This window comes from Fukomys damarensis, unplaced genomic scaffold, assembly GCF_012274545.1.
Source record: "Fukomys damarensis isolate Sample0158 unplaced genomic scaffold, DMR_v1.0_HiC HiC_scaffold_7, whole genome shotgun sequence".
Taxonomy (NCBI): Eukaryota; Metazoa; Chordata; class Mammalia; order Rodentia; family Bathyergidae; genus Fukomys; species Fukomys damarensis.
In genome coordinates this window covers 21,143,483-21,156,803 of record NW_022900919.1, presented here as the reverse complement: position 1 = coordinate 21,156,803, position 13,321 = coordinate 21,143,483, and the positions used below count along the sequence as shown (strand labels likewise).

The window sequence follows — 13,321 nt, the reverse complement described above, 5'->3', positions numbered from 1 at the left end:
GCGCGGAGGTGTCAGGGCCGGAGAAAGCACCCCCAGACAGAGCGGTGCGACACCGCCTGCTGTGTGAACGTGTGCGGGGTCCGGTGGGCGCAGGGCTAAGCCCCCCTGGCCGGAGAGTTTGCGCCTAGGTTGAGGACTGATTGACATCTGATTGGTCGGAGCTGAAGGGAGCAATAGTGTGGCACTATTGACTTTTACAAACAAGACTGAGGCCCTGCGCCTTCGAGTGATTGGTCAAGGGTTAACAGCCAACTCCTTCAAGACCATGTGTGTTTCATTATACCCGGAAGGTTTGGCTGCTCAAGAAGAATGTGTTTTCGGAGTAGCACAGAGTAGTAATGGTGAAGCCCAAGCAGTCAGACCAGGCTCACAGCTCAGGAAGAGCAGAGGGAAGTTAAGTACGAAGCTCACAAAACGAAATAAATGTCACAGGATGCGTAATTAAGAAATAAAAAAAAAGAATGTTCAACCACAGTAAATAAGGACGCGGAAATTAAGACAAGATATTTTCCCCCTTCCGCTAACCCAACAATTTTTTTCCCCCGGTGCCGGGAATCGACCAACAAAAATTTGTAAAGATAACACCTGGGGGGCATTTTCTGACAAAAATTTTTCCTTCTGGAAAATAGTTTGATGCTCTGGATTTTCTCCCCCAAACTTAGCATTCTAGTATTGAAAAAAATGTTCTGAACAAAAACGTTCACGCAGAATTACTTGTATTTATGAAAAAGGCAGCTCCCTATGTAGGAAAAGGAAGTAGAAAATATTGCTGTCACTAAATATACTTACATGAAGACCAGGTAATGGTATGGAAAATGTTTCTGGCAAATAGCATTTGGAATTATGTTCTCCCTGCCAACTGCGAAATGAAATTGAATAAACATTGTATACTTAAGAGACAAGGAGAGGAGACACCAGAATGCTGACCCAAGGGCTGCTAGTGCGGTAAGATGCTGGGGCCTGTTTTTGCTTCTTTTCTCTTTGTGTGTCTCATATTTTCTGTGATTCAATTTAGTTGTATTTATAAGAAGGGAAAAACAACTCAGAAGCTAGAAAATAGGTCATTTTGGTTTTTAGTTGGAAGTTGACTAGGAGGATTGGGTGTAGCTCCTTAAATTTTCAAGCTTAGAAATGATCTGTGGGCCAGTGGCGTTGTGATTTCCAGCGGTGCTCGTCAAGTGTGTAGGTTCCCTCTTTCATTACTGTATTACTTTGAAGGAGAGACCGTGAAAGTTTTTTTTGTTTTTTAGTACTAGAAACCTTGAGCTTACGGGAAAGAAGCAGGAGGGGGAGCCACTAAGCTCAATTCCCGGCCCTTGAAAGCATTTTTTAATACTCCATGTGATACATGGGTAAATCTGAGAACCACTGATCTAAAAATACTGCTAGGTATCTTTCTCTTGGAAAAAAAAGTACTGAGATTGCCAAATGGAATGTAGAGGAAAAATACATATTTCATATTCTCACTGAGGTTAGTCCATTTCCCTTAACAGAACTTAATTCTACAGTCCTTGAAATGTACCACAGTGCAATTTGATTTCTCATTTTCTATTTTTAGTGTATTATACTTTCATGGCGCTCGTTCTTCATATTCTGGTCATTGTTCTACTCTGAAATTGATATCCAGACTGATTTTTAAACTTAGGGATTGGCTGGCTGTGAAATATACATGCTGTACTTACCTAATACTGTGGGACAAAAATTACTTGCTGAGTTGGAAAAGCAGAGTAGCTGGGGCATACTTTTATTGTGCTTACAATTTGAGTTAGTTAATATTACTTAATGACTTTTTAATTTAGGTCTGAGAAACTGCTCACTTTGAACTGCCTGACCTTTAAATGATGTTCAGTTTTTTGACAAATGCTGTGTGCCAATCTTAGTTTTTGGTGTTTGGAATATGGGAGCAAACTAGAAAAAGTCTCTGCCCTAAAAAAGTGCATACTCTAGTGAGGTGAAACTTGGGTATAATATACTGTCACATGGCGATAAATGTTTTGAAGAAAAATGATCAAGGCACGAGGGAAGGAACATTCTAAAGCAAGAACAAGCATGTTTTAGGCCATAAGTTTCTCCTGGAGAAACTGCAAGCGTAAGCCAGTGTGATTTGAGCAGACATGAGATAAAAAAGATGCTGGGCAGGGCTTTGAGTCTCATCTGGTATGTGAGGGAAATCACGTAGAGGGCTTTGAAGAGGGGAGTGCTATGATCTCTGATCTGATTTATATAAATGATTCTAGCAGCTGTTTGGAGATTATAGGGGGAGGAAAATAGGAAGCCTAGTGATGAATTAAGAGGCTTTTTGCACTAGTCCAGGCAAGAGATGATGGTGGGTTATATGGGGAGGTAGCAGTGAATGTGGTAAAAAGTGGTCAGATTTTAGATTTTTTTTGGGGGGTGGGTACTGGGACTGAACTCAGAACCTTGCGCCTGTGAGGCAAGCAGGGAAACCACTAAGCTAAATCCCCGGCCCTAGATAATATTTTAAGGAGGATCAAAGAGGGCTTCCAAGATATTGAAATAGAAATATAGAATAGACAGATAGGAATCTAGGGTTTAGGGAAGAGCTTCTGGTGGAATGTAAATTCAAAAGTTAAGAATGAATGATATTTAAACAATTAGGCCAAATGAGATTACCTAGAGAAGGGAGGGTGCATTGCAAAGAGATACAGGGATGAACCCTGCGATATTGCATGGTGTGCAAATGTAGTTGAGGAAAGGAGCAGAAAACAAACTGGGCAGCTGTCAGTACAAGGAGAGAAAGCAAGGAGTATGATATTCTTGAGGTCAAGCTGAAGAAAATGTTTGAAGAAAGAGGGATTGGAAACTTAATGACAACGTTGGAAAGTGGGCAACTGTTAAATACTGTTGAGAGTTGGGTAAAATGACATTGCGTTATTAGTTGTGCCCCCCTCTCTACCCCCGGGTACCAGGGATTGAACTCAGGGCCTTGCACTTGCAAGGCAGGCACAGTGCTACAATTGCCAGCCCCATTATTACTTTTGTTGAGATGGAAGCCATTGATAACTATCAAGAATAATTCCAGCTGATTGAAGTAAATAGAGAAAATGGGAGATAAGGAACTAGAGACAGCTACTATAAACAATGCCCTTAGTTTTGTTGCAAAGGAGAGGAGAGAAATGGAGGGGTGACTGGAAGGGGCCATGGGGTAACTATCAATATGGTATCCTTGTTGCTGCTTCTGTTCTCCACCAGTGCTGGCATTCCATGCTCTCACTTTGTCCAGGACTCTACTCTCCTCCAGGCCCAGAGAATGTCTAGTACTCATGCAGATGGACATGTCATTAATAAAAAGGTCTTCCCGTGATGAATGCTTACTATGTGCCATTTACTGTTTCTGAGTACCTTATGTGAACTCATTTAAATTCTGCAACATTCCTTTTGAGACAGACACAATAGTATCCCCTCTGTCGGGCAGCATTTGTCATAATAATGCTATAAAGAAAGAATCCCAGAATTCAGGACTTAAAAACACACAAATGTATTTTTGTTTATCATTCTGGGTCAACTGAAAAGTGACTTATGGGCTTTGCTTCAAGTTATAGTTTGGTTCCAGTCTCTTCTACAGATTTATTCTTTTGGACCATTCCTGAGGATTCTAGTCTCCCTGTCTTTTTTCTTTCTTTCTTTTTTCCCGTCTTTCTTCAGCTAGATTACTGTCTGTAAACTCAACTCTGCCCATCCTCATGTTCATCCCCTCCAAATACTCATCATTTTCCTGAATCTTTTCATGACTTTTTGCCTTCAGAATAAAGTTTAAACACATTACAGGTCAGGAGAGTTTTGTGATTTGATCTGTTTCTTCCCTCTATGGACTCTGGTCCCAATCCTGATGGCCTTTTCTTGTTTAAATGGCTGCCTTCAAAGGCCTCATTTCACAATATTTCTGTGTAGAAGATCTCCACAGTTAATTACAACACTTCAGATAATCCTCAGGCTTTGCCTCTTTTATAAAGTATCACTTAATTCTACCCACAGGCAGAATTGTGCACTGGCTCATCTAATCTCTCCTAGCATATTTTGGTTCTCTATTGCCATAGAACAAGCCACCCTAACACCTAGTAGTTTAAACAAGGGCTTTATTAACTATCTTTCACTGTTGTGTGGGTTGACTGGGATGATCTCGGTGGTTTGTTTGGCCTTTCTGGTTTCTCCTGCAGCTGTACCAGATAACATCTGAGGCTGGAGTCATCTGAAGGTTAGACACAGATACAGGGTGGCCGAGTGTTTTCTTTCCCTTTTCTTTGTAGGCTCAGATTCTCTCCATGGGCCTTCTCCAGCTGGTCTCTTCAGCATAGTAGCTTGATCTCTTGGCCAGAGGTTCCTGAGAGTACCCTGGAAGGGGCTGCCAGGCGCCCCTAAAGGTGTCAGCCTGGTAGTGTTGATGCACCACATTCTTGTGGTCGAAGGGAGCCACACCCAGCCAGCTCAGATTCCTTAGGGAACAAATCTATAACAGCATATATTCTGGAAGGCATGACTTCTTGGGGGCTTCCTAAGAAATTAGTTATTATATAGTAGTGTTTAACTGATACTTTTGTTATCATTAGGACATTGCTTTTTTTTTTTTGTACCGGGGATTGAACTCATGTCCTTGTGCATGTGAGGCAGGCAGCAGAAACACTGAGCTAAATCCCCAGCCCAGGACACTGCTTTTTAATCATTTCATTCTCAAGCTTTTCTTAACTTTTTTTTTTAATAGCCATATATGTTTGTCTAGGACCCATCACAATCCCTGATAATATACTATATAGTTCCTCAGTTTGTGTGTATGTGTGTCTGTGTGTGTGTGTGTGTGTGTGTGTGTGTGTGTGTGTGTGTGTGGTTCTGGGAATTGAACCCAGAGTCAAAGATCCTCATACATGATCTTGTGTTTTTTCTAATATAAAATTAAAATTTCACCTTAGTATCAGAGGCCAGTCAATCTTCTGACTGCTTAGAAAGGGGGACGGTGAGGGCCAAAGGAAAAAAGATAACAGAGACTTAAAAGTATATGGGGGCCAGGAGGTTACTGCCTCAGTGGGTAAAGACAAGAACTCTCTGAGCTAGCCATCATTTATTGGGTACACAGCAATTGGAGGGGAGTATCCAGTGACTTAGGGGACAGCCATTATAGAAGGCTCATGCTGATGAGGGCGAGGGCTGAGGGTGGAAAGGAGAGTATTCCCAAAACAGTAGGTGGAACCAGTTAAACTGATAAGGAATTTGTCCCTCCCCAAGTGAAACTTTTCTCTTTTTTGTATTACTACTTGGTTCTCTAAGAACCATATCTTCAGTTGATGTAATGCCCTTGAGCGCCACAGGTTCCTGGGACCCTTGAGTCCTCTGCTGTGACCAGAGGCAAATGGAGTTGTTTCTGCTTGCCAGCTCAAGGGCCAGGCAACATTGGGCCTTAAACAGCTATAGTCATACTTTAATTATGAAATGATTTTCCCCCCAAATTTATGTAGAATAGCTCTCAACAACTTAACCTTAAAAAATTAGATTACATGTAACCTGAATTTTCTGTTTTTGGAAAACCACCTTTGGGCAGAAAACAGGAATGGTTTGATGACATATCATTTTCTTGTGCTCTTATCCTTAGAGGTTGTATGTGAGAGCTTACCCACTCACTTTCAAATACAAAGAATTTTGGAAATAGGGCCAGGAATTTAGCTCATTGGTTCTGCTGCCTGCCTCACAAGTGCAAGGACTCGAGTTCGATCCCTGGTACCAAAAAATCCCAAAAAAGAATTGTGGAAATATGTTAAGTTTTAGTTATATTTTGCAAATCTTGGTTTGTGTAATTGTCTTTTATTAAAAGTATTCTTGTAATTCAATAGAATGTTGAGAAAGTATAAGTAAAATATGAACCAAGCTGAATCTTGGGTTTTTAAATAATTATTTTTGGTTACAAATTATTTTTGGTTACAAAGGAAATCAATTTCCCCATCAGTGTTACATAGAAACCTACAGTGAATGATCTAGTCATTTCACTGTATTTATTAACACTTAAATACATGCTGACACTGTGCCTGGTACTATAGAGAAGACGTAGGAAAAAAAATAGAAACAGCTCATTCTTATTGTTTTTGTTTTTGGTTTTTTTTGGGGGTACTGGGATCGAACTCGGGTCCTTGTGCTTATGAGGCAGGTGGTGGAACCACTGAACTAAATCCCCTGCTCATTCTTATTGTTTATAGTCCTGAGTTTATTTTTCATTTGCACTGTTTGAAAAATAATTTAAAATATCTTACAAGAAACACAAAGGTGAGAAGTAAAATAGAGCCAAGAATAAAGCTAATTAATACAAAACATGATATGGATAAGCTGCGTCCTTCATTTTAATTGTTTTAATGATAATACAAAAAGAGAAACTTGGTTGTCAGTTATAATTCATAGTGTTTGTAAGATTAAAAACAAACCAACTGCTTTAGAAGATGTATTACTCTATCTCATAATTAGGCCAGTAAAAAGCCAAAACTCCTGATGAGTCCCATCATAAATCAGGCATTACTGTAATTAACAGGATTTTTAATATATGTTTTTAAAATACAGGTTTCTTAAAAGTGTTCTTTTATATAAACAAAATATATTACCAAAAGTATAATTTAGTAAAAGCAATTTGAGTGGAACAGTCTCATACAGAATAATCTAAAAACACCTTTCTTATTCCTAGCATGTTCTTTCCATCCACTTTGTAATCTTTCAGATCTTACCAGAAATTCCCGAGAAGCTTTTCTAGCTTTCCTCTGCCAGAGTTCCCAGATACAGATTCTTATAGAACCATGTACTAGAAGGCAACCTCATACTGTTCGAGGACCTTGTCTCCATAAGTTTGAATGTATTCAAATACAAAGGCAAATGATGAAAAATGTCCCCTTTCCTGCTATGTTTTAGAACTCTAGCAATTTTTTTTATTTTAAAATTTTTATCCAAAAATTTTTTTGTACTGGGGGTGGAACTCGGGACCTTGTGCTTGCGAGGCAGGCAGTGGAACCACTGAGCTAAAGACCTGGCCCAATCTAGCAATTTTTGCTTAGAGGAGGGGAAAAAAAACCCAACTTAGGTCAGGTATAAAGACTTCTGCCTAATCCATAAAAACCTTCATAGGTTTCTAATTCAAGAATGGAATTGAGTACACAGCTTTCTAGCTCCCTCAATTAAAATGAATATTAAGAAATGTGAAGAATGTCTGATACAGAGATGAGAAAGAGATATTTCTTGGAAGGGCAACAGGGTAGGCAAAAGACAAAGCAGTTGGCAGCCTGCTGATGGATGAATCTGGAACCCCAGAATGCAGATCCTAGCAACAAAGTCTAGATTGGTTGTTCAGAGGGAAGAGGGTGGAAATGAGAAAGTGTAGTGTTCAAGCTCGGAAATCAACTGAAATCCTGCTTGTAAACCATCCCCCCAACCAGCTGCTGGTGACAGCTGACAGGATGCTCTTTAAATAAATCAGACTCCTGCAGATAAATGGAATTGCTGGTAGGACTTTGGTGTCCCAGGGTAAAGCTCTCTTCATGATGTCACTGTGGGGTCCTTGACCTCAGGACCAGCTTCCTATTCTCAGGGAAGGCACCAGTCAATGACTTCTCACATCCTTAGAACTCCCAAGTCACCTTTCTCACTTTGGAGGTGGTTTTAGCTAGAGACAGACCAGCTACTAGAATACTGAACTTGACATACTGAAAAGCAACATGACAAAGAAACTTAACTGATCCACAGTGAAGCAGGTAATTCAGAGAAACAAAAGATGACTTTAAAACTTTTAAAAATATCATCTTGGAGTCTTGAGAAGATTTTTTAATATGTAAAACTAAAACGTGATGCTACAGAGAAAAAAAGGCATAATGAAAAAAGCAAATTTTTGAAATGTAAATCTGTGATTGCTAGGAACAAAAATAGGACTAAAAGTGCAAATAAATCTTCCAAAACACAGGAAAATAGCAACAAAAAAGATAACTGTATACTATTAGGTATCTAACTTTCACTGAGGCTAATTCTTTGTCAGGTGCTATTCATAATGCTTTCTGTGGGCCAGGGATTTAGCTCAGTTGTTCTGCCACCTACCTCATAAGTGCAAGATCCCGAGTTCGATCCTGGTACACCCCCCCCCATGCTTTGTGTGTTGTATGTTAATTACCACATTGTTGTGGGAGGTACTGTACTGTTATTCTCATCTTAAGAGATGCAGTTTGCCTAAGGTCTCATTGCTGACAAGTGATACAGTGGGCTCAAGCCCAAGCAAGTCTCTTCACCCACTATTTTTTTTAATATGTGTATTTTTGTGGTGTTTTTTTTTTTTGTTTTTTTTTTTGAGACAGTCTCACTATGTAGTTCAGGCTGATTTTGAACTCACTATGTAGCCCAGGCGGACCTTGAACTTACAGTAATCCTCTTGGCCTCAACCTCCCAAGTACTGCAATTACAGATGTGCACCATCATGCCTGGCTTAATGTGTATTTTTGATCCACAGTTGGTTGAATTCACAGATGTGGAACCTGCAGATATAGAGGGCCAACTGGATTACTAAAATTGGTTTATTCCTCCAAAGCCCAAGTACTCTAATCTGTGGTCATTATGTTAATACTGGGATAACAATAAAAGGTTGAAAAATGCTCAGAATAAGAAGGCACTACTATCAGGAAATAAATGAGTGTTTTAACATTTAGACATGTGACCTTAGCTAACTAGATTTACTTATGTGAAAATCTTTTGATGAATGGGAGAGAAGTGAACCACTGTTACCTTAAACATATACAAGGTGCTAAAAAGAACTCTGAAGACTTGGCTCAGAGCTGTATTTGTTTCATAATCTTAACATGTTTGCTTTGTGCATAGAGACACTTCTTACTCCTCAGGATTCCGTAAGAATAAAATGAGATGTATGTACAAATACCCTGTAGGCTGCAAAATCGTATGCAAATTCCAGATTATTTTCCAGTTTGCTCATTATCTTTTAAAATAATTCCTCAGAAGTTAGCTCTGATGAACTCCTTATCTAAAATAGGGCTGATCATCTCTGCAAATTTTGCAATTGTTTTCTAGATTTCTATATTCAGATGAAGTTCAGATTGGCCCAGAAACAGTCATGACCACCCTTTATACTGCTAAGAAATATGCTGTCCCAGCCTTGGAAGCACATTGTGTGGAATTTCTCACTAAACATCTCAGAGCAGACAATGCCTTTATGTTACTTACTCAGGTGAGTAAATATAGGTATGTATAATCATAGGTTAAAGACTGAGTATATGTGAGTACTTGATATTTCCTGAAGAATTCTGGATTATTAAAATATAGTTATTTTGACAATACATTTAGGGAACTAAATGTCATAAAATTTTAGAATAGAAATGTGAATTAATACAGTGCTGAATAATATAGGTGAAGAGGCTGAAATCTTATAGGAAGAGAGGTGTTGTAACTCAAGATTAGATAGCTATTGAGGACTGGAGCTAGGATTAGGAGTCATTATTGTTCCTGCTATGATTGAAAGTATGATACCAGGAAATTTCTTGGACATCTTTGCTCTCGGCTTTTGCTGGATGTGAAATAAAGATTGAATGTTTAAATTCCAGGAAAGTTCTAATATTGACTGTCTTTGTACCTAAATCTGGAAGTGAGCTGCATTCCTGGAAAAGTTAGAATTTTAGCCTTTTCTAAAATACTCTTTCAAAAGTTTTACTGTTTTCACTAAGTATGACCTCCATACAGCAAAGTACACATATTTAATTGTATAGTCTGATGATTTTTAATACACTGAATATACCTGTGGAACCACTAACCAGTCCTTAACATTTATTGTTTAGCAGTTGTTAAATGCCTTTAATTTGAGCTTCTTTGGATATTAAAGTGTTTCTTTTTTTAGACAATGTTTTATTGCTCTTGCATGAATTGCTTTTGAAATTCTGAGTTAATGCTGTTCTAACTTTGTGGTGGCACATTACCTGTAATCCTCAGAAGGCTGGATTGGGAGAATGACTTGAATCCAGAAGTTGAACAGCTTTGGCAATATAATGAGACCCCATTGCAAACAAGTTGAATTTTAATAAGTACTGGGAATAATCACTGATGACTCCTAGCTCAGTTCTCATTTTACAAATAGAAAAATTAAAACCTGGGCTAACTGGGCCTATCCAAGGTCTTATAACAGGTAAAGCCAGAACCCAAAGTTCATGTTTCCATCTCAGTGTTCATTCTGTCATGTAGAAAATATTTGATACTTTAAAAAAAATCTTTCATCATTAAGTGTTTGTAGTTGTAGAAGAAAGAACTTGCTGATGTCATTGCTTCTTGGACATAATTACAGAGCTCTATGTATGTCAGACACTCAGCTAATAATAATAGCAAAATGTATTGGACAGTGGTTTTATGCCAGCACCTGTATCGGTCAGTTTCCCATGATTGTGACAAAATACCTGCTATAAGTAACTTAAAGGAGGTTTATTTTGGCTCATGGATTCAGAGGTTTTATTCTACAGTTGGCTGGCTGCATTGTTTTTAGGCCCATGGCAAGACAAAACATTATGTTTATGTGTTGCTGAAGCGAGCACAAGGCAAAACATTATGACAGAGGAAAGTTGTTCACCTGATGGCAGCCAGGAAGCAGAGAGAAAGGGGAAAAGCTCAGCAGAAAGAAGGGAGGGACCCTGGACAAGACAGACCAATGATGGTGAACCTTTTCGAGACTGAGTGCCTAAAGTGCAACCCAAAACCCACTTATTTATTGCAGAGTGCCAACACTGCAATTAAACCTGAATACTAAGGTTTTAGGTTTTACTTTGGAAAAAAATAACTCATACATTAACATCTTTTGCCCTAAAAGAAATGCAACACATGTGCCTTAGCTTTGCCCTCTTTAAAGACACATCCCAAGTGACCTACTTCATCTAGTTCACAACCTCTAATGGCCCATTCAGCTATGAATCATTTATGGGTTAATCCATTGGTGTGATGAGCATCCTCATGACTATTCATCTCTATGCCCCATCTTCAAACAGTGCTGCCTTGGGTATCAAAGCTTTAGTGCTGAGACTTTGGGGGATACTCCATCTTGACACCATAAGAGCAGCTTTCTTGGCATTTGGTATGCATCAATTCATTTTGCCCTTAAAATAACTTTATGAAGTGTAGGCTTTCTTATTATCACCATTGCGTGTTGAGGCACAGAGAAGTGAAATAACTTGACGACAGCTGTGTAACCAATAAGTACTATCTCCCTGCATTTTTTCTTTTTTTTGGTACTGGGGTTCGAACTCAGGACCTTGTGCTTGTGAGGCAAGTGGTGGAACCACTGAGCTAAATCCCCGTCCCCCTTGCATTTTTCATTACCACAATTTGTGATAAAAATCTAGGTTGTCAGGATGCTGAAGCAGGATTGCTGCAAGTTGGATGCCAGCCTGGACTACATAGTAAGTTCAAGGCCAGCCTGAAGTACATAGACCTGTCTTACAAAAAAAAAATCTAGGAAATTGATATTCATAAAATTCTTTATCGTTCATGGGGTTTTAATGTATGTAGAGTGGGTCACTAATTCCTTTTATATTTTAAATTACACAACTCAGAAATCCAACTGAACTTTGTTAATTAAAATGCAGATTCTCGTTCATTAGCTCTAGGGTGGGGCCTGAATGTCCACATTTCTTTTGGCTTTCAGATGATGTCAGTATTTGTGGACCACACTTCAAATAGTAGAGGGTATTTAATATGTGTAACTGTGATAAGAAAAGCAGTGTTTTCTGGTGGGGTCATGTGAACTTCTTGTTCCTGCCAAGTGAGTTATTTGAGCTGAGCATGTTCATTTACTTGAAAGACCCAGGGTAGCTTCACCCTAAAACAAAAGCCAGTGTACTGTACCAGCATGGTTCATGCTGAGAAAAATACTTTTTGTGAAGTATTAGAAATAATGGCAAAAATTTGAGAAAACTTATTTTACTTGTACACCTATAGCAGTAGATTTCCATAGAACATGGTACTGCCTGTTTAACCTAAGGACTAACAGTAGACTCTGAATAAAATAATTTTTACAAAAAATTTTCTTCTAGATTGGAAGTTTAAATTTTATGTAAATGTCAACCAAAAATAAAGTTGTTATGCCAATTAAAATATCTGCTGACAATGGACTTTGACTTTATAGAAACATATTATGCTCCTTTAAAAATGCATAAACTAGCCAGACATAATGCTGCACACCTGTAATCCCAGCACTCCAGGAGGCTGAGGCAAGGAGATTGAAAGTTTGAGTTCAATCTGGACAGTTTAAAGACTTAGCAAGACCCTGTCTCAAAATAAAAAATGTTAAAAGGGCTGGGGAGTAGCTAATGTGAAAACCCTGGATTCAGTGCCAGTACCACCAGAAAGGAAGAAAAAAAAAGAAAGGGAAGGCACAAAGTGTGATCCTACACAGTATCGTATACTAAAAGCAGAAATACTCTTAAAAAGTTGGATCAAATGACAAAGTTGGAATTCAGCCAGAAAGTTAGTTAATATTATAGTCATGTTTTTAAAAATGTGTGTGTGTGGAGGGAGAGAAAACATAGGCAAAATGCTAGATAGGTAGTATTTTGATAGGTAAATCTGGGTAATGGCTTTCTTTTTTTTTTTCTTTTTGCTATGCTTGCAAGTTTTAAGGGAAAATTACATGAAAGAGTTAGTATTCTATTAGTATTATTTTTAAATTTACGATTAAAATTAATTTGACAGTAATATAAAGAGGCCCAGTGTATAATCCAAGAGTAGCATTTTTTGATATAGTTTATCATTTAAAAAATTGTTCTGATTTAAAATATCTATATATTATATTGAATTTTAAATTTTACTGTAAAGCCAGTATATTTAATTCTATCTTTTTTCATAAAGAATAACTATTTAGTTTAGAGATGCCTCTCATTGTTTATTAATATCTGAATTATTGAAACCTTTAGAATGAATTTTACTTGAAAATTAAATGAAGCACCATCAGTCATGCTAAATAATGACTGCCACTTAAGTAGTTGATTAATTAGCAGTATTTTCAGCAGAATTTTGCAGAGCCCACATGAGTACCTCTGCATTCTGTTTATCTGTGCTATTGATGGAAACCGCTGACTTGGGCCAGAGTGAGTTTGGTGATCAGCATGCCTTTCACCATATCTTTCCTTGGTGTTTCTTTTGAGTTTGACTTCTACTCCCTCTGCTTTTAAACTTCCTTTTTTGAGTTACACTGGATATTGATAAAGCACATATTAGGGGCCCGGGATTTAGCTCAGTGGTTCCGCTGCTTGCCTCACAAGCACAGGGACCCGAATTCGATGCCCGGTACCAAAAAAAAAAAAAAAAAAAA

At 38.3% G+C, this 13,321-nt stretch overlaps 1 protein-coding gene across 3 annotated transcripts in view; it reads left to right on the top strand.

Annotated features, from left to right (window-relative positions):
• Btbd1 (BTB domain containing 1) overlaps positions 1-13,321 on the top strand; it is a 62,728-nt gene that overhangs the window by 27,433 nt on the left and 21,974 nt on the right. For 2 of the 3 annotated variants that reach the window (XM_033761112.1, XM_010621170.3), the window contains exon 2: positions 9,049-9,205. In XM_033761112.1, coding sequence (XP_033617003.1) covers positions 9,049-9,205 — 157 coding nt within the window. Of the gene's footprint in view, positions 1-904; positions 946-9,048; positions 9,206-13,321 lie in introns of those variants that run through there. The other variant, XM_010621171.3, reaches the window with a different exon arrangement.